At 43.8% G+C, this 27676-nt stretch overlaps 1 protein-coding gene across 1 annotated transcript in view; it reads left to right on the top strand.

Moving 5' to 3' along the window:
* LOC143978273 (steroidogenic factor 1-like) overlaps positions 1 to 27676 on the top strand; it is a 311323-nt gene that overhangs the window by 200501 nt on the left and 83146 nt on the right. The window contains exon 6 of the mRNA XM_077478843.1: positions 18217 to 18364. Coding sequence (XP_077334969.1) covers positions 18217 to 18364 — 148 coding nt within the window. The remainder of the gene's footprint in view (positions 1 to 18216; positions 18365 to 27676) is intronic.

Below are 27676 nucleotides of genomic sequence, written 5' to 3'. Positions count from 1 at the left end.
TCACGGCACAACGACTCGTACCTCTGCCATAGCTGGCTCACGTAGGTCATTTCATCATTTCACTCATTTCTGTCACGCACGGCGCTCCGATTCGAAACCAGTCGCATCCGCTAAATGCGCCGTTTCGTTCTGGTGTGCCCCTACTTGCTCGGCCTCATTTCGGTACATGCTCCAGAGCCCGCTCGTCGTTAAAACGACCCGGGTCTCTGTCATGGGAGTCATTTCACCTCACCTATTACGTTCAAATCGAAACCAGTCGCTTTTCTCAAAACGCGCAGGTTCGATCGACGTGTCCCAGTTGCGTTGGCCTCATTTTGGTACATGCTCTAGAGCCCGGTCGTTGGCGGTCGCAGGTTGCGTCCTCTCCGATTCGTAGCTCTATCATGGGAAACATTTCATTGTCACATAGTACGTTCAGTTCGAATCCGGTCGCACCCCCGTGCATCGATTCGTCCGGACGGCCCCAGGTATTTTTCGGCCTCATTTCAGTACATGCTCCAGAGTCCCGTTCGTTGTCAGTCGCAATCGCGGCACGACCGGTTCGGGCCTCTGTCATGGCAAACTTTTGTCACTCATTTCACTGTCACCTACCGCGCTCTGATTCGAATCTAGTCGCATCTATGATGCACCGATTCGTTCCGATGTGCCCCAGTTGTTACGGCCTCATTTCAGTACATGCTCCAGAGTCATGATTCATGGTTGGTTGCAGGTTTCGGTTCGCTGATTCATGTCTCTGTCATGGGAAATCGGTTCACTGTTACGTATCACGCTTCCGATACGAATCCAGTCGCATCGTGCGCTAATTCGTCTCGGCGCGTCCCAGGTAGTTCAGCCACATTTCAGTACATGCTCCAGAGCGTACATGGTTAACGGTCAGTCGCAACAGCGGCATGATTGATTCGTGCCTCTGTCATGGCAATCAAAATAATTTCGCCGCCACGTACCGCACTCCGTTTCGAATCCGGTTGCATACGTTATGCACCGATTCGTTACGGTGTGCCCCGGTGCTTTAACCTAATTTCAGTGCATACTCCAGGGTCCGGTTCCTCATCAGTCGCAGTCGCGGCACGATCGACTTATGCCTCTGTCATAAACACATATTTCATTAATTTGACCGTCATATACCGTGCCCCGATTCGAGTCAGTCGCATCCGTGAGGCACCGATTTGTTCCGGTGTGCTCCAATTGTTTTGTTCCGAATTGGCTCGGTCGCATTTCGTTACATGCTCCACAGTTCATCTCATCACTTTTCGTCTGAAACGTCGGTTATCGCAATCAGCCTATGTCACAGCAAACATTTCACTCATTCACTGCGCACTCTTGTCACTTGAGTCTAATCCACTCATACCAACAATACATTGGTTGCACCCGTCATGTCAGCATTACAGGTATCGTTCGCATGTTGCCTGTCATTCCTCCAAGTCCGACACTCACTATAGATCGATCCTTCGTGCTTCGAATTTCAGCCAAGGGTCTCGATTCGTTCGTTAAACCTTCACCTCACTACTACTCCCCCTGATAGTCGCACAATCCAATGCATCTTGGTTTCCTTTCATACATCTTACGATCGGTTCCTATCAGGATTGTTACATATAGATACAAAGATTCGTGTCAGTTTCATTTTCATACACGCTACAACCCGTTTCAATTCCAGTCGCCCCAGCGGCAAATTGATTCGCACCGGGTTCATCCCGTACTCTCCACAGTCTCTTATATATTAGATTAAATTCATACACTCTAAAACGGATTTTGTCAGATTAATTTCATGCGATCGGCTCATATAAGATTCGGTTTGTTCGACCGATTCATATCGGATTCATTCCATACACATCCAAGAAACAACTTCTTGCAAATCACTGCTAGCACGCACCCAAGCATACGCTCCCTGCAATCATTGCAAACATGTTCCAGGCACAGACTTCTTGTAGTCGTTGCAAGCGCGCGTTCAAGCATGGACGTCTTGCAATCGTTGCAAACACGCATCCAAGCATAGACTTCGTGCAATCGTTGCAAGCACGCATCCAAGCATAGACTTCTTGCAATCGTTGCAAGCACGTATCCAAGCATAGACTTCTTGCAATCGTTGCAAGCACGCATCCAAGCATAGACTTCTTGCAATCGTTGCAAGCACGCATCCAAGTATAGACTTCTTGCAATCATTGCAAGCACGCATCCTAGCATAGACTTCTTGCAATCGTTGCAAGCACGCATACAAGCATAGACTTCTTGCAATCGTTGCAAACACACATTCGAGCATAGACTTCTTGCAATCGTTGCAAGCACGCATTCGAGCATAGACCTCTTGCAATCATGGCAAACACGCATTCAAGCATGGACCTCTTGCAATCATTGCAAACACTCATTCAAGCATAGAACTCTTGCAATCATTGCAAGCAGATGTCCAGGCACAAGCTTATTGCAATCATTGCTAGCAGGCAGTTCTGACTAGCTCAATAGATTGCTTTAGGAAAGCCTGGATACTTTCCTAAATGTACATTATATAACGGGGTACTTATGTTTATAGGTAAAGTTGATCCAGGGAAAAATCCGATTGCCTCTCGAGGGATCAGGAAGGAATTTTTTTTCCCCTGTCGTAGCAAATTGGGCCATGCTCTGCTGGGGTTTTTTGCCTTCCTCTGGATCAGCTGTGGGTGTAGAATTGGGTATGTTGGGTTGTGCGATACTTTGTTTATTTGATTTGTGGTTGGACTGGATGGACTTCTGTCTTTTTCAACCTGGCTACCCATGTATCCTACCATAACTCCTTGCTATCGTTGCAGGCACGCATCCTGGCATAACTCCTTACAATCGTTGCAGGCTCACATCCTGGCATAACTCTTTGCAATCGCTGCAAGCACCTATCCTGGCATGACTCCTTACAACTATGGCAAGCACGCATCCTGGGGAACTCCTTGCAGTCGTTGCAGGCACGCATCCTAGCATTACATCTTGCAATCGTTGCAAGCACGCATCTTGGCATAACAGCTAAGCAATCATTGCAGGCACGCATCCTGGGATAACTTCTTACAATCATGGCAAGCACGTATCCTGGTGTAACTCCTTGCAATCGTGGCAGGCACGCGTCCTAGCATAACATCTTGCAATCGTTGCAAGCACGCATCTTGGCATTACATCTTGCAATCGTTGCAAGCACGCATCCAAACACATGTTCAAGCACAACTCCTGCAGTCTTCGCAAAGCACATGCGGCAACACGAATTTCTCAGAGTCACTACGAACACATCTCCAGTGACAAACTCCCGTGCCATTGTCGCAAGCACATGTTTAAACACAACTTTTGCAATCGTGCCAAGGCTCACGACTTAGCATAACTTCTTGCAATCATTCTTTTGCTAGCACATTCTCAGTGGCCCACAAACTGGCTACACGTTGTTTTCAGCAGCACTTAATTGGCCACTTGTCTTCTGTGGCTTTTCTTACAAGCCATTCACCGTTCCCTGTCTGTCATCTCTCCCTTAGGACAGTTGAGTTCAACTTCCGTCCTGCACCGGGATCGTGTTGACACACGCAACTGGCTTCTTCTTGTTACACAGTCAGGCTATACCTAGCCAGCGTTCAGCATTTCTTATCATTACAGGACTCGGAGAGCCATCTGTCTTTACGGCCCATACAGTAAGATCCCCACTACGAGGCATCTAGAGGCATCAGCCCATAGCCAACGGCATACACTCGCCCATCACGTCTGCCATCTTTAGGGACACATAAAATCCTCGCACATTCCCCAGTCTAGTCGTCCAAGCGGCCATCTACCGGGCCCTTGGTGGTTTTCACGGCCTACCCAGTTTTTCGTTAGTAGCACTGGCAGCCAAGTTCTACACAGACACCACCTGACGAATGGTCAAAATCTACAATACGGGCCATTTCCCAGGGTCAATCTTTATGTCACGCCTCCTGGTCTCCCTCTCACGGACGCAGGACCCCGCTTAGATCCTTAATTTAGATGCCGTAGCATTAGCAGTCCTATCTATGTCGGAAGGTTCCTTACTGCATGGATTGGTATAGCGATGTTTATACCATCTACGATGCCCTGTCACCCCTGGTAGTGACGGATGCCGCAGCCTCCACAGGCTTCGCTGCAATTTTTGGCCACCACTGGCTTACAGAACCATGGCATCAGGGATACTCCTAAACCCCGGGTTTACCTGGACTTCCTCCCTCTTCAAGCTATACCCGGTCATGACAGCCTCTCGACTCTGGGGTCATGTCAAGACAGGACAGGCCATGGCGTTCACCACCGACAACTGGGCCGAGGTTGATCTTGTTGATGAAGCTAGGTCAGGACCGCTCTCGGTTAGGTCCTTCTACGCAGCCTACACCTCGACCCCAGTCCATAACGTGGTCACTCTTTAGTATTTGAGCACCCTTGGCAGCATGTTGGCCTGGGTCCCAAGTCACGTCATTGAGAGACTAAGCAGTTGGAACCCTGCCTACCTCACCCAGTACATCCCCAATCCTCGTGCGGAAGTGGCACAAGCATTCACCAAACTCGCTCATCTAATTAAGCTAAAACGAATAAAACTACACCCCTACCTGAATGTTTTTGCCCCCTTATTTTGGTATACCGACCATCAGACCAGGGCACACTTCAGGTCCATTTCATGTTGTTAATCCTATGGTAAAGCATATTGGTTCATATCCGTATCGGCCATAGGGCTTCGACCATAAGTAGGAAGGCCAGTATGGTGGCCTGAATTTATGGGAGGAGCCCGGAGGGTATTTAACCAGCCCGCTCGCCTGTGGTCTTTGTCGGTTTCCGGTGCGCGGCACCCACCCTCCCATCCCCTTTTCAGGGCATTTCTCAAAGTCATTTCTCTTCACAAAATATTAATTTCTAATCTAAGGGTATGCCCCCTTATTTTGGTATACCGACCATCAGACCAGGGCACACTTCAGGTCCATTTCATGTTGTTAATCCTATGGTAAAGCATATTGGTTCATATCCGTATCGGCCATAGGGCTTCGACCATAAATATATATATATATATATCCTTTTGAAGTACTTGGATAAAAACATGAACAGTAAGTGAAAAAAATCTAATAACTCCATATTAACAAAAATGTACATATCAATTCTCTATTCAATCAAAAGAAAATTAATTTGCTTAATTTAAAAAAAACTATTTGTATTATCATCTACTGTATTTATATCTTGTTAGGAATCACATAAATTTGAGTTAATGGTGCTAATGGTGGTACATAATCAAGAGGCATAATATAATAATGGTATTTGATCTATGCAAACTATGAGTCATAGCATACCAAGTAATGTGTGGTTCAATTCATAATGTACAGATTGAAACTAGATGATGAACTATAGTATTCACATACAATTGACAGAACTTAAAATAAAAAACAGCCCTTTTTTATCTATCATTTATTGAAAGTCGTAGGGGTTTCCTGAAAAAGATCAAAATGGAATCTGGACCGAACAATAAAATCAAAGCACTGGCAACCTAGATAAACTGAGTTTTGCTTTTTTGCCCCGTACACACGAGAGGGATTAAGTCTGACAGACCTCCAAAGGAGTTCCGCCGGAGTTCCGCCGGAGTTCCGACGGAGTTCTGACGGACTTTTCGACCGAACGGACTTGACCACACACCATCACACCAAACTCCGACGGAGTCGAACGTGATGACGTACGACTGGATTCGACGTAGGAAGTTCCTAGACAGTAGCCAATAGCTGCCCTAGCGTCGGTTTTAGTCCGTCGGAGTAGCACACACACGAGCGGATTTTTCAAAGGGGACCGGGTCCGGCGGAGTTCCGTCGGGAAAATTTAAAGCATGCTTCATTTCTAAAGTCCGTCAGACTTTAGCTTCGCTAAAGTCCGTTGCAGCCCACACACGATCGGATAGTCCGCCGGACTCAGTCCGTCGGAGTTTGGATGTCAAGTCCGCTCGTGTGTACGGGGCATTAGTTTAAGGCCCATGTGTGCAACCTGTGGCCCACATGCAGCCCTTTGGCATATGATGTACAGCTCTCAGACCACAGCAGTTTGTAGTGGAAACATTGATTAGCATAATATCACTGATCTCTACTAGCCTCATGTAAAATGTTCCCAGTTTCATATTGTCTTCTGCAGCATAGGCCTAGCCAACAATGTATCCTGTCCACACTCTTTGACCCTTATTTCCTCTATTAGGTCTGCGGTTTCTGACAGTCCTCTCAAGTATTAAATATATTGAACATGTAGCCCTTTTGTGATGTCAGGGGCTGCATTTGAGGCCCCCTTTAGCTCATAGGTTGACAAACACAGTTTTAAGGTGTTTGCTTACCTATGAGGCAAATACTTTAGCAATGTTCTAGCAGATTTACAAATAGGAACTATTCACTTTATGATCTTACAAAGGACATGGGGTACTCTTTACATCTGGAGAAAAGTATATTTAACCTTCACATATGGAAAGGTTTCTTCAAAGTAAGAGCTGTAAAATATGGACTAGGCTCCCTCAAGGACTTGGGTTAAGGCCAGCTAAGTAGATTGTTTTAAAAAAGAGCTGAATGCATAATGGCTGGATGTATCAACTGTGGGCATGGAATTCTTACATAGTAAATATTGCTTTAAACATAGTTGCTTAATCTATGAAATCTTCCCCTTCATAGAATCTTTTTTTTTTCTTTCAATCTGTTTAATTGAAAAATTATCTAGCAAACAAAGAACATCAAAATGAGCAAATAAACAGTATTTTGAAAAAGCAAGGAAAAATGTAACATGTGACAAGTAAAGGATGGTACATATAAATTCCAGATCCTGTATTACAATACAGAAGGGAAGATAAACATTATAATATGTCCTGGGTAGTCCCAGTTTGGAGTACTGACAAACAATCTGGCGACCATGTTCCAGGTAGGAATGACCCAGAGGAACCGTGCACCATAAAAACTGTTGCGACACATATGGTCCTCTGGATCCTAACCAACCAGAAATCAGAGGAGAAATCATCAGGGGCAACCAGTTGATTGAGTTTAGTAATACCAGAAAAATGTACCTTCTTAAGACCTCCCTGCTTTTTAACACCCCTGTAAACTAAGATAGGGACCTGAGACTCTCTCCCCTTCATGACACAAGAAAACATCTGGTGAGAGGAGGAGGAGGAAAGCCTAGTGCCTCTGAAGGTTAACCACTTTCTGTCCGGCCTATAGCAGAATGATGGCCGGAGATGGTTCTGTTATATGACGTCTTTCAGGATAACAGCCGGCACTGGCACGTGGGGTGAGCAGCATGGTGATCCGTGGTGCGGCATGTCAGTCTGACACACCGCAACACCAATCTCTGATGGAGGCTCTTTACCATGTCATCAGCCATGTCCAATTATGGCTGATCACAGTGTAAACAGGAAAAGCTGTGTATCGGCTTTTCCTCACTTGCGTCTAAAAGACACAAGTAGAGGAAAGCCAATTGGCTGCTCTCCTGTCGGGGGAAGGGGTCTGTGCTGATTAATAGCGCAGCCCCCTGAGGATGCCCACTTCAGACCACCAGGGATGCCACCAGGACCACCAGGGATTGCCACCACTGCATGACAGTGCAATTGTCATTCAAAATGCGACAGCGCTAAAAGCTGAAAATTGGACTCGGCAAGAAGGGGAGAAAGTGCCTGGTATCAAAGTGGTTAAAGACAACCTAAATTAGTAAGAGGAAGATCAGAAAAAAGAGAGCTATAAAGAAGGAAAGGGGAGAAGGGTAGAGGAGGGAGACTGGAGAAGACAGTCACCGGGGGGGGGGGGGGCACAATAAATCCCCAACAACAAAAAATATTATAAGGAGATGTTCACATAAGCTGCCCATGGCTCCCAAGTTAGTTCAAATTTCTTAATCCTATCCTGTAGGATACTAACAAGTTTTTCTTGTAACATAATCCAGGAGATTTTGCTTTTAGCCAAACTGATTTGAGATTGTGGATTTTTTCCAGGCTCGAGCAATAGTGATCTTCGCTCCTAGCAGCATATAGAACAGGAGATCTTGGGGATGTTTGGGGATGTTCTCCACTCGATTGTTTAATAAGGTTATATGCATGGTCTGGGAATAGGGCAACTTGTAACCTTGCGCATTATCTGGAAGAATCTATTCAAGAAACATTGAATAGGAGGGCAGGGCCACCAAATGTGGAAGAAGCTATCTATATGGTCACAGCCTCGGGGACAAAGAGGAGATTATCCCAGAAACATGTTAGCCAGGCGTGTAGGCACCAGGTACCAGCGCAAGATAAGTTTTATGTTGGCCTCAATTATCGAGACATTAACCTCTCTGTGCGGTATTCCCAAGTCTGGCTTGGGGTGGAATTTCAGAACCAAAAGCGGTAACCCCAAGCCAGACTCGGGATCGCATTGCAGGATCCAGGAAGAGCTTAATTACCTTGTCCCTTGGATCCTGCAATGTCTCCCCACAGGGTGAGCGGTTCGTCCTCTGCTCAATCTATCATGGAGCCGGGCTCCGTTCCCTGTGAACATTGCGAAGCACGGGGATGGAGAACCGCGCCAAATTCAAAAAGTGAAACACACACTATACATACAGTACACTGTAATCTTACAGATTACATTACTGTATGAAATAATTTCACATCCCTTTTGTCCCTAGTGGTTTGTCCAGTGCCTGCATGCAGTTTTATATTATACTATATTCTGCCTGGAAACTGGAAATTGTCCATAGCAACCAAAACCATCCCTTTACATCAAAAGTGGTTTTAGACCAGCTAGAAAACAGCAATAATAAATTAGAATCACTCGCAGAATTGAGCGATAGGGATTTGTGTGGAAATTCATCATCAAACACTGAAAAGTAATGACAGCGACAATTCTGCAACTGAGAACATTTCAGTGTTTTTAATTTGATTACATTATTGAATAATGTTTATTATATTATGATTTGGTGTAATTATTTATAGTTATTTATTATATTATAATTTATGATTTAATTTTTCAAACTTTATCATACCCGGAATGTCTACTAGACTCTGGTTTGGGCAGATTTAAGTGAGTTATTCCTAAGAATTACAGGCCTACAATATAAAACTCCAAATTTCAATGCAAAATAATGGTACCGCTTTTGCCTCGTACACACGATCAAACAATCCGGTGGAAAAGTCCAGCGGACTCAAGTCAAACAATCCGCCCGTGTGTAGGCTCCGGCAGACTTTTTTTTACCCAAAAGTCCGGCGGACTAAGAAAGTATTTTTGCACTCCAATCTGTCCGCCGGACTCGCATTTCGGCGGACAATACGGCCGTGTGTGTGCCAGTCCGCCGTACTTTTGAGATGAACAGACTTTTCCTGCCGGAGAAAAGTCCGCTCATTTTGAGTGCGTCTCCAGGTAGCCAGGGCCAGAGAAGGATGCGCCCCCCCCCTGAGCCATACCAGGCTGCGTGCCCTCAACATGGGAGGTGCCTTGGGGAAGGGGTGGCCACGCGGCCCCCCCACCCCAAAGCACCTTGTCCCCATGTTGATGAGGACAAGGGCCTCTTCCCGACAACCCTGGCCGTTGGTTGTCGGGGTCTGTAGGCGGGGGGCTTATCGGAATCCATGAGCCCCCTTTAATAAGGGGGCCCCCGGATCCCGGCCCCCCACCCTATGTGAATGAGTATGGGGTACAATGTACCCCTACCCATTCACCTGTAAAAAAAAAAAAGCAAAAAAAACCACCACACACAAGGGTTAAAATAGTTTATTTCACAGCTCCGGGGGTCTTCTTCCGTCTTCAGGGGTCTTCTCGCCGGACTCCTCCACTATCTTCTGCTAGCTCTTTTACTAGTGGAGATCCCGGCTTTCTTCTTCGCCACCGCCGCCCTCTTCTTCTGACTTCGGGGGTCTTGTCCCCCTCTTCGGGGTCTTGTCCCCCTCTTCGGTTCTTCTTGCCGGGCCACCGCGCCTTCTTCTAGCTCTTTTACAAAAAAACTCTCTAGCAATAGACACCAAACTGAGTATGTGCAGAGTGCCTCCAAGGCTCTGTTCTATTATCAGTTTGATTGGGGACAGTAAACGTGTCAGGGCTGGGCTCAGCCCTTACTTCTCAAAGCTGGCTGCTCAGTTGTCGGCTAATTGCCAGCTTCTTTTTCTCCACAGTGACTCACCTGTTGATGATATCCTGCTTCTCAGTCCTGCCTACTTAAGCCGTCCAGCCCATGATCTCTGCCTTCTCCTTAGTCAAATCTCTAGAGACTCTCTCCTGTGTTCCTGTTAAAGACTTGCTTGACTGACATTCATTCTGGCTCCAGATCCTGCTTGTTGTTCTACTACACTCATCTATGGCTCCCTGACGTTTTGACTTGTCTGACTATCCGTTCCAGTTCCTGAACTCTAGCTATGTTTTGACTATGTTTACTCTGTTTACCTTTTTATTATTAATATTAAACAAGTGTGATTTAACTGTACTTCTGTCTGTCTCAGTCTGATTCATGGTTTCTTACAGTAGTTGGACGCCATAAATTCAGAATATGCAATCAATCCACTTGTTGGTAATATTTTTCCAGATTGGATGAGCAGAATTGCATTGATCAGTTTGCCATGGCACGGCTCACCTGGAATCTCCCACTGTGGCTGCTCTGGTACAACTTGTGTTGCAGGCCATCTCTGCTGCTGCTCCAGTCTCTGTGTAGGCACCTGCCTTGAGTATTACCTCTATAAGAGGTATGTATGCTGCCCCAGGCGTTTCCCATGGACAGAAGCAAAGTAGGTTTTGTGATATCTTTGCTTTCTGAGAGAGCCTTGGCCTGGGAAAACCCTCTGTGGGAGATTCTTGAGTTACCCAGAGCTTGTGGCTTCTTTTAAAAAGGTATTTGACATTCCTGTATGCTCTGTTTCTGCTGCCAAATGCCTCATGTCCATAAAACAGAGTACGAGAACTGTTGCCAATTACGCCATTGAATTCCGTACTCTGGCAGCAGAGGTTGCTTGGGACAATGAGGCCCTCATGGCTGCTGCTTTTTCTCATGGTCTCTCGGATACCATCAAGGATGAGATAGCAGCCTGACATATACCCACTGAGCTGGAGAAATTGATCACGTTTGCCATCCTCATTGACTCATTGACTTGTTTCTTGTACATTTGTACATTCTGAACTTTGTCCCACCCTTGCCTTCCTCACCTCCCATGCCTCCTGGTACTGAGTTGGTCTGTGAAGATGAACCCATGCACTCAGGCTTCACGTGTCTCTCTGCGGATGACAGAATTCTTAGGAGGAGGGAGAGATTGTGCTTTTATTGTGGCCTGGCAGGTCACTTTTGAAGTCTTGTCCTACCCGTCCAGAGAACACCCGAACTCTGAGGTCCTGTCATGGACAGACCTTGGGTGGCGTTGTTTCATCCCCAGTTATCCAGGAGGTTTCGATTACCATTTCCCTGGGCTGAGTCATCCGTCGAGATATTGGCTCTAATTGATTCTGGGGCTGCATGCCTGTTCATTAATGCTTCCTTTGTATCGAAGCACTCGATTCCACTGCAGCTGCATGACACTCCACTTGCCTTTGAGGCTCCTGACGGGAGACCTCTACAGCCTGCCATGTGACTCATGAGACTGTTTTGTTGTCCATGGCCGTAGGGGCTCTTCACCATGAGATAATCCAATTCCAAGTTATTTCCTCACCTAAGTTTCCTCTGGTTATTGGTTATCCTTGGTTACAGAGGCACAACCCCTCTTTTGATTGGCAACGTGCTGAGGTTCTCTCCTGGTCACCACAATGCAGTAATTCATGCTTCCAGAAGATAGACATGGTCCTGTGTACCTCTTCACTCTCCTTCCTGCCGATTTTAGTGACGTATTTGACAAAGGTCAAGCCAGGAGTTTGCCTCCACACTGGTCATATGATTGCGCAATTGACCTTCAACTGGTGCCATACCCCCTTATGGCCGGGTTTACCTTTTATCGGTCTTGGAGGATAGGGCCGTGTATGTTGCATGTTGTATGTTGCAGGCGCACTTTCTCGAGTGTGTTCATACACAAATGCTCGTCTCCTGCTGATGCTGTTTTTTTCTTTGTGTAGAAAAGTGGTGAACTGAGACCTTGTATTGATCTGATTCCATTGATTAAGGAGTTATTTGACTGCTTCAAGGAAGTAAAAGTTTTCACAAAGCTTGATTTGAGAGAGGCATACAATCTTGTGAGGATTAAGGAGGAGCGACGAGTGAAAAACAGCATTTAATACCAGAACAGGTCATTATGAGTACCTAGTAATAACCTTTTTCCCTTTTTAACACCCTAGCAGTTTTCCAGGAACTTATTAACTATGTCCTCCAAGATTTGTTGCAGTTATTTGTGGTAGATTATTTTGACCATATCCTCATATTTTCCAAGTCCCTGGAGAGCCACCACACCGATGTCTGTCGTGTGCTTCAGAAACTAAAAGAGAACAATCTCTATTGAAAATGGGTGAAGTGTGAATTCCATCGTGGACAGGTTAAATTCCTAGGTTATGTAATTTCCACTGCTGGTTTTTTCGATGGACCCAGAGAAACTTTCAGGAGTCCTACAGTGGCCTTGACCCGTGGGTTTACATCCTCTGCAGCGTTTTCTTGGCTTTGCCAACTATTATCGGAAGTTTATTCGTAACTTCTCATCTCTGGTCAAGCCCCTGACTGATATGACCAGAAAGGTCGGTAACCCACAGAGTTGGTCTCCAGAGTCCATTAAGGCCTTTGAGAGTCTCAAGGCTGCCTTTGATTCTGCTCCTGTGTTGGAACATCCTGATCCTACGTTACCTTTTATCCTTGAGGTTGATGCTTCTGAGACTGGCGTTGGCACCCTTCTGTCTCAGCGTCCGACCTCTGAGAGTGCTATGCATCCTCGTGGCTACTTTTTGCAAGTAATTCTCACCTGCTGAGTGCAATTAGGAGATTGGTGTCATAGAGCTGTTAGCAATCAATTTAGCCCCAAAAGAATGGAGGCATCTCCTGGAAGGTACCACTGTGCCGGTTCTCATTCTTACTGACCACAAGAATCTCACATTCTTATGGCTAAACGCCTCTCTCTCTCTCTGAAGGGCGCAATAGGGCTCTTTTCTTGTCTAGTTTCAATTAAATTGTCTCATTCTTACCCGGTACTAAGAATGTAAGGGCTGACGCTTTGTAAAAACAATTTTCAACCACTTACAAGATGGAGTCGGTTCCGGGTTCCTGTGATTCCTCCTGATCATATTCTGGCTACGGTTCGCACCAGTCTCATTTCTCCTTTGGGTGACAAAATTCTTGCCGCTCAGGTCCATGCTCCTCCTGAGAAACCTTGTGAACACTGCTTTGTCCCAGACTTACCATTCTCCCAAGGCTACTGGCCAACCTGGGAATAATCAACTCTTTTGCACCATTTGCCAACAATTCTGGTGGCCTAGTCTACGTGCTGATGTAACCGCCTTTGTAACTGCCTGTTCCGTGTGTGCTCGGAGTAAGACTCCATGACACCTTCCAGTGGGCCTCCTACAACCCATAACCAATGGAGAGAGGCCCTGGACCCACCTGTCTATGGATTTAATTGTGGAGTTACCCAAATCCCAAGGCAACACAGTTATCCTTATGGTGCTTGACCGGTTCTCAAAAAGGTCCCATTGTATTCCACTTAAGAAGTTGCCAACTTCTAAGGAACTGGCTTCCATTTTTGCTCGGGAGACCTTTCGCTTACATAGGCTAACCAAGGTGATTGTGTCGGACAGGGGTAGTCAGTTTGTGTCCGGGTTCTGGTGAGCCTTTTGTGCACAGTTTGGAATTCAGCTAGCTTTCTCCTCTGCGTATCACCGCAGTCTAATGGGGCCGCAGAACGATCCAGTCAGTCTTTGGAGCAATTCCTACATTGCTATATTCCTGAACATCATAACAACTGGTCAGACCTCTTACCGTGGGTGGTGTTTGCTCACAATAGTGGCTTGAACTCTGCTTCCCGATTGTCCCCATTTATGATGAACTATGGTTTCCAACCTTCCATGTTTCCTGACTCGTTTGTTCTGCAGAGTATTCCTGCATTAGAGTAGCCTCTCCATGGTCTTCGTTCCACTTGGGCACAAATCCAGGAGGCTTTGCGACATACTAATGATAGGTACAGACTCCATACTGACCCCAGACACCTGCCTGCGCCTTCCTACCAGATTCCATATTCTTCACAGGATTAACCCAGTGGCTTACGCATTAGACCTTCCTTCTAATATGCGTATCTCAAATGTATTTCATGTCTCCTTATTAAAACCTTTGGTCTGCAACCGCTTTACCACCTCAGTGCCTCTTCCTCAGCCTGCACAGGTTGAGAACCATGAGAAGTATGAAGTACTGTCCATTGTTGACTCCCGTAGGTTCAGTGGGCGCATACAGTACCTGGTGCATTGTAAAGGGTATGCTTTACTGCATATACAGGCTGATTTTAATGTTGTGGGTTTAGTAACACTTTAGGACTAGATATCAAATCTGATATATTGATAATTAGACATGGGCCAAACCCCAAGTTTATAGGACCCAAACTGGAAAAATCAAAAGTGCCCATTTTGAAGGCTTATATGCAAGTAATTGGACATGCAATGGTTATGGGGGTTCAGGTTACTGCAGTGGGGGACATGTATCAATGAAAAACAAGTTTGTAAAAAAATAATTCTTAAATGAGCAGTGATTTACTGATGCTTAAATTGAACCCATAAAAAACCTTTAAACTTTAAATATAGTGCCTGGGGGTCCCCTTGGTCTGCCTGTAAATTGTCACATCTGCTGCAGCAATAATGATATTTATAAAGCCCCAAAAAATACATTTTCCCTGAAAGCTTTCTTTATTTTGTAAACAATGGTTTGTGGAGCCAGTCTGTATGATGAGGCCACAATTTAGCCTCATCAGAACAAGGAACAAGATTAGAGATTTTAAGGATTATTTCTGGTGTTTGTTTTACAGACTTTGGATAGAAGTAATGGGTGTTGGTGGTGCCTTCACACCTAACCCTATAGAGGTACTCTTGATGAAAGCAAGAATTGGCATTGATGTAAAAAACTGAAATGATATGCCCAGCCAAACATTGGCTGGAAAATTGGTCCTTGGGTGTTAATTGTGCCCATGAAACCTACACCAAAAAAATTCTTCAAAATGAAATCAACACCCACAAAGCTAGGCAGCCTAGGCAGTCTTTCAGAGAGTCGAGATCCATAAAGCAGTTAATCAGCGACATCGGCATCAGGGGCTTGATAGCTGCTGCTAATCCAGGACTGATTAATTTTGATAAATGTCAACTGGTCCACAGAGTCAGTAGACAGACACACTCTCTTATCTGTCACAAAAACTACAATAGCACTGAAAGCCCATACAGAAAGAACGCTGAATGTAGGGCAGCCCAGCAGCTCAATTGCATACCTAGCAAGTTCTGACCAGTGGCTACTCTCTTGACCAACAGAAGCCTCAAAACGACATTTTCCATGAGACTATAACCTACCAGAGTCTGGAAAGGCAATACATAATCTCCTCTTTAAGTTGTCCTCAAGAAATTGAATCTTCTGCTTTCTTTGTGGGGACATGAGGAGTTCCGAGAATTTCCCCCTTGTTATGGTGTTCAAGGAGGTCTGCCAACTAATAGTGATCCTTCTCCTTGATGACACGTATTCTTGGATCCTTTCACAGGCTTTAAAGAATGAGGGAGCCCGTGCACCACAAGTTTGTGGAGGCATGAGAAGCAGATTTCTCTGGGTTACTGACGATTACAGTATCTTGAACTGCCTCCTCCCAGCCATGTACTACTCCCAAGGGTTCTGGGGATGAAAAACTATCTGTTAAAGTGGATGTAATGTAATGTAATGTTATCCTTTCTAAACTACTGCCATAGGGGTTATCTATAAGGATATGCATGCCTCTTGCATGTATCTTTACCTGTCAAATGTCTCCCCCTCTGTCTGCTATGAGACCTGAAAAACTGCATATTCTGTGGGTGGGTCTGTTCTCTGGAGCTCGTGGGTGCAGCGTGATGTCTGTGAGACTCCCCGCCCACCTCTACAGTCCCCTTGTCAATATGCATGTTCTCCTGTGTATTTCTTCCACTGAACTTCTGCTATGATCTCTAACATCCAGTGAAAAGACAGGAAAGTCCCCACATGAATTCAGCATGCCAAATCATGATGAGGTGGGGAACATCCAATTCTGGCAGAGCAGCAGAAGAAAGGAGTGAGAGAGAATTAAAAAATAATGCATGTCTCTTAGGCTAGTGCACGAGATATGTAAATCACCTGTCACTCACAGCAAGGGGGAGGATTTGAAAACGTTTTTCTCTGTTTGTCAAGATTTATCTCACTGAACAATAAAAGAGGATTGCTCAGCGATGGAATAACTCTTTGTGGCAAGACTGGGCTCAAATGATAGGGAATCTTATACTCTACATTATGACAAAAAAAATTGGGTTTACATCCACTTTAAGGGTTGATGTATGTGTGCTTCAATGCCTCCAAAACTGCCAGAATCCTCTTCCTCCCCCTCTCATCTTGTGTGTTGTGTGGCTCTCTACTCTTCCATGATGGCTGCTTCTTTTGGGTCGTGTCGCATCCTCAGTTTCCTTTTCTGCGCTATCCGACACCTAAGTTGTGTCAGTGACCTCGTCATCTTCATCCCCTCCATGATCATCAAGACTGGAGCCAACTTGGCAATACGCTGTGGCTGGGGGGAACATGACAGACAATGTGTTGTTTACCAGTGTTCTCCCCTCTCTGTAGGGTCATGTTCCTACCTTCTTTAACCTCAGAACCAAGATCTGAATCAAGAACTGTCTGTGCATCCTGAAGTAGCAAGTGTCTGAAGCTGTGCTCAAATAACTCAGCTGACTCACCCATGTCTGATGCTGGGGCTATGGCAGGAGTAGCGGTGGACAAGTAGGCAGAAGAAGTCATTCTGGCAGCTGTGGTGGACTGCGCACTAGTCTCTGCTTAAGTGATGGAGGATGAAGAGAATAAGGTTTAGTAAGCCAGTCCACCACCTCCTCTGCATCCTGTGACTCGATAGCATGGGCAACATCACTGAACAGAGGAAATTATGCCCTGCCTGAGGACGGACCATGTCCATGTTTGCCTGTGGACACAGACGCTGCTGGCCCCCTCACAGTGCCATGCGAGTGTCTGCCTCTCCATTTTTACCTCCCAGACATGATAGGGGGGTTGTTATTAACAAAATGTAATAAAGATGGAGAAAATTGTAGGTGGATGCACTTTAATCAATTGAAAGTGGTGTTTGGTGCACTTTAACTTGAGTACTCACTGCACAGGCACACTCCACTGACACACTACAATATACTGCAGTAAAACTGCACTGATGCATTGCAGTATACTGCGGTAAACATGCACTAAGGCATCTGAAATATATTGTACTGAAATATACTGTGTTAAATGTGCACTAGCGCACTGCAGTATTCTGTGTTAAAAGTGCACCAACGCACTGAAATATACTGCATTAAACGTGCACTAGTGCAATACAATATAATGCGGTAAACGTGCACTAACACACTGAAATATACTGCGTTCACTAATGCACTGCAATATACTGCATGATCGCATGCTCGGCTGTACCGTTTGCTCAACACTATTTATCATGAGGGAAGATTCCTAACAAATTATTGCAAATGATAACCAATGAACTGTGATAAATTTGTTGTGATGGAGTTGGTGCCAGAGATGGTTGGTCTGCTGAGGTGATTGATGAGAGACTCATGAAGTTTGAGCAAATTAAAAAAAATAGAAATCTGTTGTAATTGTAATTCTTTTTCACCTTTAGTAATCAGTTCTTTAAATATTCATGTCATTAGTTTCCAATGGCTGAGACCAGTGTGCAGTGTTTGGTGCATCTTTAATTCCAAAAGCATGTTGTCGGAGCACCATATTATATACTCATTCACATGATATAACGGAATGCACAGAATGCCACATTATTTGTAAATTCAACATGCATAGCAAACTAAGGCTGCACCATATACGGGGAACATAAATGTGCAATTTTCTAGATAGATTCATAGATTGCATCCACTGTAGACATGTGTTCATCTGTGTGCTTGGGTGAGCCTGTAATGCAAGCTCTTCATAATCATCTATCCCTGTATTTATTTAATTACTTTAATAAATCAGGTCCATTACATTCTCTGGAAAGTACAGAAAACCTGATAGAGAGTTAGCCTAATTGCAGTTCTATTTTAAATATTTAAGTGATGTGAGCAATTAAATATTCTTTAGCTATTTTAAAGGAACAGAGGTGTTCAAACTTCATGTATTCTTTTGTTTTTTTAGATTGAACTGTCAGCCATTGCAACCCAGGCTGGATCCACTCTGAATAATCTGGTTCTTAGAGCACAGGAGCTAGTCATTCTTCTACATTCCCTGCAGGTGGACAGACAGGAGTTTGTGTGCCTGAAATTTCTCATACTCTTCAGTCTCGGTGAGTGCAGAATATTTTTATTTTCTGGAAATATGAGCTTGGAGTACAGTTGGCGAGAACTACTCTTAAATCCTAAGGGATAATTCTTTGAAATTCCTGACTGTCTCAAGATGTTGGAAATCATGGACAATTGGTGACTCTGTTGTATGATTATGTACTATGATATGATATAATGGGTGGTTGAATGGCTTTTGGATTTGGCAGATTTTAGATCATGTTTTGCTATGGCATTTACCTTTAGGTACTAAACCCATATAGCTAAAGTAAAAGGTTAACTGCCATGAGATTATTGTACATGAGATTATTGTACATGAGATTATTGTACATACCTATCCCTACACTACGCCAATGTGCAGATGTGCTTCCTAAATGTTCTAATGTTCCTACAAATTCCTGAAGAAGTTACACCATGTGACAACAAATGGGCCTTATGATTGACAGCTCAGGCATCAATTGTTCCATTTGTTAGGAGTATTTTGATGTGTTCCCCTACCCTGCTTGTTCTGCTCATATTCTAGCCCTGCTGCATGAAGACTAATACCAAGTAACATTCATACTGTATACTTACGGTAACTCCATCTGGGTTGTAAAAAAGAAAGAGAGAAAATACTGAACTGGCATCCACACTGCCATCTTTGTTGAGGTAAAGCAGTCCACTGCTGGCTCAAGTACCAAATTCTCTTGCTTGAGCTTGCTTGCATCTTCTCTGTGTACATGGCATACCATTCTTATCTTCTTCCTTAACTTGCACACCAGCTTTAATTTGTGTGAATCGGTATATGAAATAAAAACAAACTAATGTATGTGATAAGGGTAAGGCTAAGGGCATTCATTTTTTTAGTTTTATTTTAAATTTAGAACACCAACAAGGATATTTATCAATTCTGTGACACAGCAAAGTAATTCTAAATTAGCCACCACTAATTCAGTGAATAATTTTTCAAAGTAAATAATAAAATATTTAAACCAATACACCGCCGACCATCAAAAGCATAGGGCCACTTACCAAATAGTTGGACCCCAAGATGAAGGAGGTCAAAGCCTACGTGTGTGGAAATATCCCAATACGGGATGAGAGAAGAAAACCTGTCACACTCCCATTCAAAACACTTGATAATCCAGTACCTGTCTGGTACACATGTAAAAGAAGGGGAAGGCTCCAGATGCATGTAATCCAGGTGATTTATTAATTCAAAATAGACAAACAATACCAAAAGGTTACATACAAAAAACTCCACTAGAATCAATCCTGCTGTAGGGCAAAGAAGGTAGTGACATCAGCGTTGTATGTTGCCTAATAGGAGCAGCGAGGCAGATTATGTAACATATCTATTACAAGGTTACAGACCAAAATCTGCCCTGATCACTTATTATTTGTGCATATGTTTAACTACTTGCCTACAGGTCACTTACACCCCCTTCCATTTTTAAACTTTCAGTGCTGTTGCACTTTGAATGACAATTGCACAGTCATACTACACTGTATCCAAACACTTTTTTTTTATCATTGTCTTCACACAAATAGAGCTTTTTTTTGTGGTATTTAATCAATTCTGGGTTTTTTATTTTTTTTACAAAAAAAGACCACATTTAAAAAAAAAAGAAGTTTTTTTCTGTTTTTCTGTCAGTAAATTTTGTAACTAAGTAATTTTTTCGCTGTCACAGATGTGCGTTGATGGGGCGGCACTGATGGGCACTGATAGGGTGAACTGGTGGGCATTGATGAGGTGGCACTTATGGGCACTGATGAAGCTGCACTTATGGGCACTGATTAGGTGGCATTGATATATGGCACTGATGAGCACTGATAGGTGGCACTTATGGGAACTGTTAGGTGGCACTAATAGGCGGCACTGGTGGACACTGATAGCTGGCACTGGTGTGCACTGATAGGCGACATTGGTGGGCACTGATAGGTGGCATGGATAGGTGGTACTGATGGACACTGATGGGCATTGATGGATGGCCCTGATGGGCAACACTAATGGGCATTACTGATGGGCATTGATTGACAGCAGTGATGGCATTGATGGGTATCACTGATAGGCAGCATTGATTGCCAGCACTGACTTGCATCGCTAATGGGCACTGATTGGTGGCAGTGGTGGGCGTTGATTGCGGCCACTGGTGGACACTGAAAGCTGGCATTGGTGGGCAATGGTAGGCATTGATTTGTGACACTATATTGCAATATTGTAATCAGGACACTGATGATCAGTGCCCTGATTACATTCCTAGATGTCTCCCTGCATGGAGATGCCACTGATCGGCTCTCCTCGCCACACACTCTGTTAGTGTGAGCGAGGAGAGCTGATTACAGGCACTTCTTTGTTTACATGTGACCGGCTGTGATTGGACACATGGTTAAAGAGCCGTGGATGTGGCTCTTTACAGAGATCAGGATCGTGTTGTGTCCTAGCAACACGGCACGGCCACAATCGCCCCATTGCATGGCCCCTTGGGTGCGCGAGAGTGGTCGTTCTGGGATGCCGTCAAATGATGGCGGGGTGGGTGGCAAGCAGTTAAAGTGAAGATTTCTCTCATTTTCACTAATAATTATGTCTCAGAAAATGTGCCACAGTTGGCTTCCCAGGAATACAGGAGTGAGGGGTCACAAATACATAGTAAACCTGTAAAATAGACTGCAAAGATAGAGGTAGCCTGATTTGCTTCTAATTGTAAATAATTTGCTTAATAAATGCCCCCTTATGAAAATATACAGGTTCCAGCTGAACTTTGCTTTTGTTTTCTCTATATCAAATGAATAATGTAGAATGGTGCTATAAATTTGTATTTATATGCCATAGTAAATACTAATTATTGTTCAAATGCATGTCTTTATATAGGTTTTATTTAAAGAACCAATATTACAGAACTCCAGCCAAACAAACAAGATATATTTAAAAGCCCAAATAAAAGATAAAATAACAAAACCAGCTTATGCTGAAATCTTCACTTTTAATCCAGATATTTCCCCTGCAATACTTTTTTCTGTAGCTATGCTTTTTCAGTTTGAAGGCTAGCATCATACAACCCACTTCCTCTGAGCCCAGGCTTTCCAGGACCTGCCTCAATCTATGAGTGAACAGTGAAAAGAAAAGAAGCACACCAAGCAGCTTATCCTTCTGTCACTCGCCTTTCTATACTAATCAGCATCATTCTTCAAGCAAATTGAATAATCAGTTCCTTGTGTGCTTGTTCTGCTCATATTCCAACCCTGCTGTACAAAGACTGTAAAATACTATAATCAGGTAACATTCAAATACTTAACTCCTTGAATTTAAAAATTGCATTTAATGATGTATGAATAATACATCATTAAATGTAATTTTTTAAATTCAAAGAGTTAAGTATATGAATGCTACCTGAATGTAGTCTTTTACAAAAATGTGTATCATATTTAAATAAAATAATCAGTAAATATAACTGATTCATATTTTACTGCTATCGACTTAAGATCATTGCAATGCAAAATAAAATGAAGGACTTTCGAACTAAGGGAAACCAATGCAATTTGGTTTAGTGACAAAATGAAAATTATGTTGCTGTAGTTGATTCATTGCTCCTTTTTTTTTCACTAGCCCTTTTTTTGTTATTACAGAGTAATGCCGCGTACACACGGCCAGACTTTCTGATGGACTAGGTCCGACAGAATGAATCCACTGGACAATTCTATAGTGTGTGTGCTTCATTGGACCTTTGCTGTCTAAAAATCAGACAGACTTTAGATTTAAAACGTTTCAAATCTTTCAGACGGACTCGAGTCTGGTTGAAAAATCCATTCATCTGTATGCTAGTCCGACGGATGAAAACCGACGCTAGGGCAGCTATTGGCTACTGGCTATGAACTTCCTTATTCTAGTCCGGTCGTACGTCATCACGTTCAAATCCGTCAGACTTCGGTGTTCTTGTGTGTAGCCAAGTCTGTTCGTTCAGAAAGTCTGTCGCAACTCCGCCGAAAGTCCATCGGGAAGACCGTTGGACCTAGTCGAAAAGTTTAGTCGTGTCTGAGCTACAGAGAGCCAAGCAACAAAATTATAGTGGAGTTACATCTTGTGTCCATTGTGCATGCAAGTCAAATTCCACTTTAATTACTGAACATTTGTGAGCAAAGTAAATGTAGGTATGAATTCCCTAATGCCACATTCAAACTGTTCTTTTTTGCTCATTTTTTTTTTCTAGTTTAGTTGTGCTCTGGGATTTTCTAACGTTATATTGAAAGACTCTGTTGAGTTATCCAAAGGACTGTGTCAGAGGAGCAGTATGGGTTAGCTTAACATATTAATCCCTGAAGATAGTCAGCAGTAAGCTCGGTCAGGCTTTTACGAATATGTTGAACAAGCTTCTGGAAATCCTGGGTGTGAAATTAGGTCCTGCAGGCTTATCCCTTTGGGGCTGAGAACTTTCTACCAGGTTTTGGGACCTAACCCATGCTATCCTTAATGTAGTGTAAGAAAAAGCCTGGGACAATAGACCCTAACACAAATCTCCACTGGTCTTAATGCTGCAATCGTGGACATGGCACAGAGAAAGCCAGAGTCTTGCAGGAGCTACTTCCAGTATCTTTATCAGCATGATAAGCCTGAGCACCCAATTGGTGGTTGTCAGCCTTGATCAGTGATACTGTTGGGAATTAATTTACCATGCCAAATTCTACAATACCATTAGAGAAAAGGAATGCATTGCATTTCTGTTCAAAAACAGTCAATAACATTAAGCAGGGATAGGGGTCCCACTTGCAGTATGCAAGGCCCAACATAATGGAGATACTGCCATGGAGATATGTCCCAGATGGCCCATTCTTCCACTATTGTGCTAGCTCAGTTTTCACATTTATACAGGTGCAAAGCGACCTTGAAGAAAAATAATATCTAAATATATTAACAATAGTGCTTCTTATAATCCAAAGGCAGCAAGGGAAAAAAACTAAGATTTATCACCACAGTGCTGGGGGAAGAGAGAGAGAGCTGATTACACCATAAAGTCTAAACTGACTTTGCCCACAGTATGTGATAGCTCACTCACTAAGTTTTAATTAAATGGCCAGTCTTGGGGTAGCTGTTTGTAACGTTATCAAGAAAATTAAAACAAATAAATGAGCTCAGAAGTATAACCGTTTGGTTGCTGTCACATTCTTCCGACCTCAGAGACCAGCAGAGCTGAAATATCACTGATTAAAACAATTATTTTTGCTTTTTTAGTGTGGATAGGGACGTGCTAAAGTTTGTACATATTGTCCATGTAGTGTAATTCATACTAAGGAGGGATTTGTCAAAGAAAGAAAAAAGTTAATCCTACTTAGCATAAATCAGGCTGACTCTAAACTAGCAAAACAATCTGCAGAAATGTTTTTGCATTTCCCGGAGAATGGCTTGCAACAATTGTTTTTTTGTTTAATTCGTTTTTATTGAAAGTTCAAAGAAAGAGTCAAGAGTACACTTTAAACTAAGTAACAGTCAACAGCTGGTGCACAGTACAGAGTAGTATCACACGGTTAAAGCAATGATCTTTATATTGTATACAGTATATGTAATCATTCTTGCATACTTAGAGAGCCCAAAATAAGTCAACTAAGGCCATAGCTGGGTTCAGAGTACCCTGCTCACTGGAGGTATCTTAGGAATACATAAACACACACCTTATCGAGCAGACAAACGTTGCACTCCACTCCATATGCAGTTGTTGAGAGGGTGTACATTCTTAACCCTTATAATATATGAAAGAAGGTGAGGTAGGATAGGGAGAAAGGGAGGGGGAAGGGAGTACCCAACTCGGTCCAGCGGCCTCTCCTATACATACTACACAAGCGTCCATTCATTACCCTACTACATACGTTGGGACAAAATTTCCGCATATACCTTAGTGTATTTGAAAGCGAACCAGCAGGACCATATCTTCTTTGCTAAGTTGGCATTGTTTCTGAGGGAGAGGGTCATGTCTTCCATGAGATAGGTATTGTCTACCTTGAGCAACCATTGATGTAAGGACGGAATGGTCATAATTTTCCAATACCGAGGAATAAGCGTCTTTGCGGCATTTAGAAGGTAGGGTGTAATTGACCTTATGTATGGTCCTACTGGCTCGTTTGAACAGTGAAACAGGACAACCCATGGATCATTGGGCACTTCCCAGCCTTGAATTTCAGTACAAAACGGCTAGCCAGAATGGTCGTAGCCGTGGGCAGAACCACCAGATGTGGGCATGTGTTGACTTCTCTCCACATTTTCTCCAACACAGCGGAGAAATCTGTGGGAAAGTCTTGTGCAATACCACGGGCGAATAGTGCCACCTAGTCAATAGTTTGTAGTTAACCTCCATCGTTCTAGAGGCACCTGAGGAGGTGTGGGCTAGAAGAAGGATGTTGGGTCTTTGACTTGTTGGCAATTCCTTTTGTAGATCAAGTTCCCTGTTACGAATACATATGGGGTTTTTTGTGGAAGCCAGTGTCAACAGCATATGGTAAAAGTGCGAGATGTGTTTCTCTACGGGGTGCTCCTTGGAGAATGCAACTTCCACAGGTATCAGGTCAGATAGAGATCTCAAGGGTTTCGGAAGTGAATGTACAAAATCCGCTAGTTGTCGATATCTCCACTGGTCCGTTATAGAGATGGTGGGGGTTTGTAGCAGAGTAGGTAAAGGCAATATGCCTGAGAGGTTGGAGACCTGGTGGAGCAGGGCTTTGGTCCCAAAGCTCCAAGTGTGAATCCTGGCTCAATATTTCCTGGAGGGAAATAGTTATGACCTGTCAGGGGTAGTAAAGGAGAATTATATGGCCATTTATGTGTTTTACATAGTGAGTCCCATGTCATGAGAGAAGCCCGCGTTAGCAGTGAAGTGCTCGGAGGCAAATTCCTATAATTCCTTGGGATCCAGATTAGTGTAGAGAGATCTGTGCCACTAAGCTCCAATTCCAGAGTGACCCATAGCTTGGTATCCCTGTGGTATTGCCAGTCCGAGATTCTATTCAATATAATGGATTTAAAATACAACCTAAAGTACAGTAGGGCTAGGCCTCCTTCTCTCTTCGTTCTGATGAGGAGGGATCTACGGGGGTCTAGGTCTACGTTTATTCCATACATATTTACTTACTATGGAGTTTAGTATTGTAAAGAAGCCTACCGGTATACCATAAGGTATCATTTGGAGTAAAAATAACACCCTGGGCAGTATATTCATCTTTACGACTCCGATTCTTCCCAACCATGAATGTGCGAGACATGACCATTTCTGCAGGTCAGATCGGACTGCGTTAAGGAGGGGTATAAAATTTGTTCGAAACAGTGCGGCTGGATTTGGCTTGAGGAATATGCCTAAATATTTCATTTTTTTCTCTTGACAACTAAAGGGGAAGGCTTGTTTTACTTGTGACACCATGGAGGGATGTGTAGATATATTTATTATTTCAGATTTCGTCATGTTGATTTTAAAGTTAGAGAAAGTACTGTATGTTGAGAATTCCGTCATGAGATTAGGGAGGGTTGTCAAGGGCTGTTGTATATAAAATCGCATATCGTCCACATATGCAGCATACTTATGTTCTAAGTTAACTATAGTTATTCCATGGATGTTCGAGTTTTGTCTCACTACAGAAAGAAAGGGTTCTAATGTCAGGGCAAATAAAATTGGTAAGAGGGGGAACCCTTGTTGCATGCCATTATGCAGAGTGAAGGGGTAGCTCAGTGTGCCGTTAATGCGTAACTGTGCCATGGGGTAGTTAGTTATATAATGCAGAGTTTTGGGATATAAGAGATTGATTTAGCCCTTGTACACACGATCGGAGATTCCGACGGAATGTGTCCGATCTGAGCTTTTTGTCGGATATTCCGACTGTGTGTGGTCTGCATCGGACTGTTTCCGTTGGAATATCCGTCGGACCAAATTTTCCAACTTGCCGGAAATATTTTCCGACAAAATGCTCCGATCGGACATACTCCGATCATGTGTAGAGAATTCCGATCGGACAAAGTGCCACACATGCTCAGATCAAATTCCTACATCAAAGCTATTGGCTACTAGCCTGAACATAGTCCCGTCGTAACGAAATAACGTCATCGCGTTCTGAACGATCAGATTTTTCAACAACTTCGTCCGACCGTGTGTATACAACAGTTTCGGACAAAATCCGTCGGACAAAATCCGGGCCAGTGTTACCATGAGAAACTCCCAGTCCACCCTATCAAAAGCTTTCTCAGCATCGGTCAAGAGCAGAAGGGTGGGCTGGGAGGACTTGCGGGCATATGCTATCAGTGAGAGGGTGCGAAGGGAGTTATCCCTTGCTTCCCTACCCGGGATTAAGCCCGTTTGGTCCTTTGAGATCCATTGTGGGATCAGGGGGAGGAGCCTGTTTGCAATAGCCTTGGCATATAATTTTGCATCTATATTTAGTAAAGAAATGGGACGGTAGCTTCCACAGTTACCAGGGTCCTTATCGGGTTTGGGTATGAGTGTGATGTGCACATGAGTTGTCTCTGGTCGGAGGTTCCCGCCCTTAGAGGTTACATTTGCGTAGTCCATCAGAGGGGGCAATAAAATATCTGCAAAAGAGCGATAATAAACCACTGTAGGTCCATCCAGACCCGATGCTTTACCATTTGCAATGGCTTTTAGGGCGCAATGTAACTCCGAGGTGGTAAGTCCCCCCTCCAACGAGGACAGTGCCTCTGGTGGGAGTCTGGGCAAATTTGACCATTCTAGATAATCTCTAATACGATTTTTTGAAGTTCTTGGTCTGTGATTGAGTGTTATACTTGATATAAGTGCTTATAGAACATCCGAAACTCTTTAGCTATACCGGGTGTGTCGTGTATAATAGTTGCAGAGGAGCTTTTAATTTTTGCGATAAAAGCTGCAGATTTCCTATGCTGTAGCGAACGGGCTAGTATTTTACTGGGCTTATTTCCCCATTCGTAGAGACTGCGTGCTACTATGCGGAACCGTTGTTTTTGTTCTAAATGTAGGAGGGACTTCAACTCTTCCTGTTTCACAGTCAAGATATGAAAAATCTCCTGCGATTGCCTGTTCTTATGTTGTTGCTCTAGCGATGTGACCTTTTTAATTAATTTAGATTGGCTAGTTAAGCGCTCCCTTTTTTTCTCGCTCCTAATTCAATTAGTTTGCCCCGAATGTAAGCCTTATGGGCTTCACATAGAGTTCCCGGTGAGACATCAGGGTGTGAGTTATCTGGGAAAGGGGGTTAATTCGGCTTCTATCTGTTTCTCGTCAATGTCATCCGCAATAAGTTCCTCGTTTTAATTTCCAATTTGTGAATTTTAGGGGCAGGGACGGGATTTTAATTGTGAGCATTAGGGATGA

The sequence above is a fragment of the Lithobates pipiens genome, unplaced genomic scaffold (assembly GCF_037356315.1).
Source record: "Lithobates pipiens isolate NorthernLeopardFrog02 unplaced genomic scaffold, aLitPip1_a1.2 Scaffold_1, whole genome shotgun sequence".
In the NCBI taxonomy this organism is placed as follows: Eukaryota; Metazoa; Chordata; class Amphibia; order Anura; family Ranidae; genus Lithobates; species Lithobates pipiens.
This window is presented reverse-complemented; position numbering and strand designations above follow the sequence as displayed.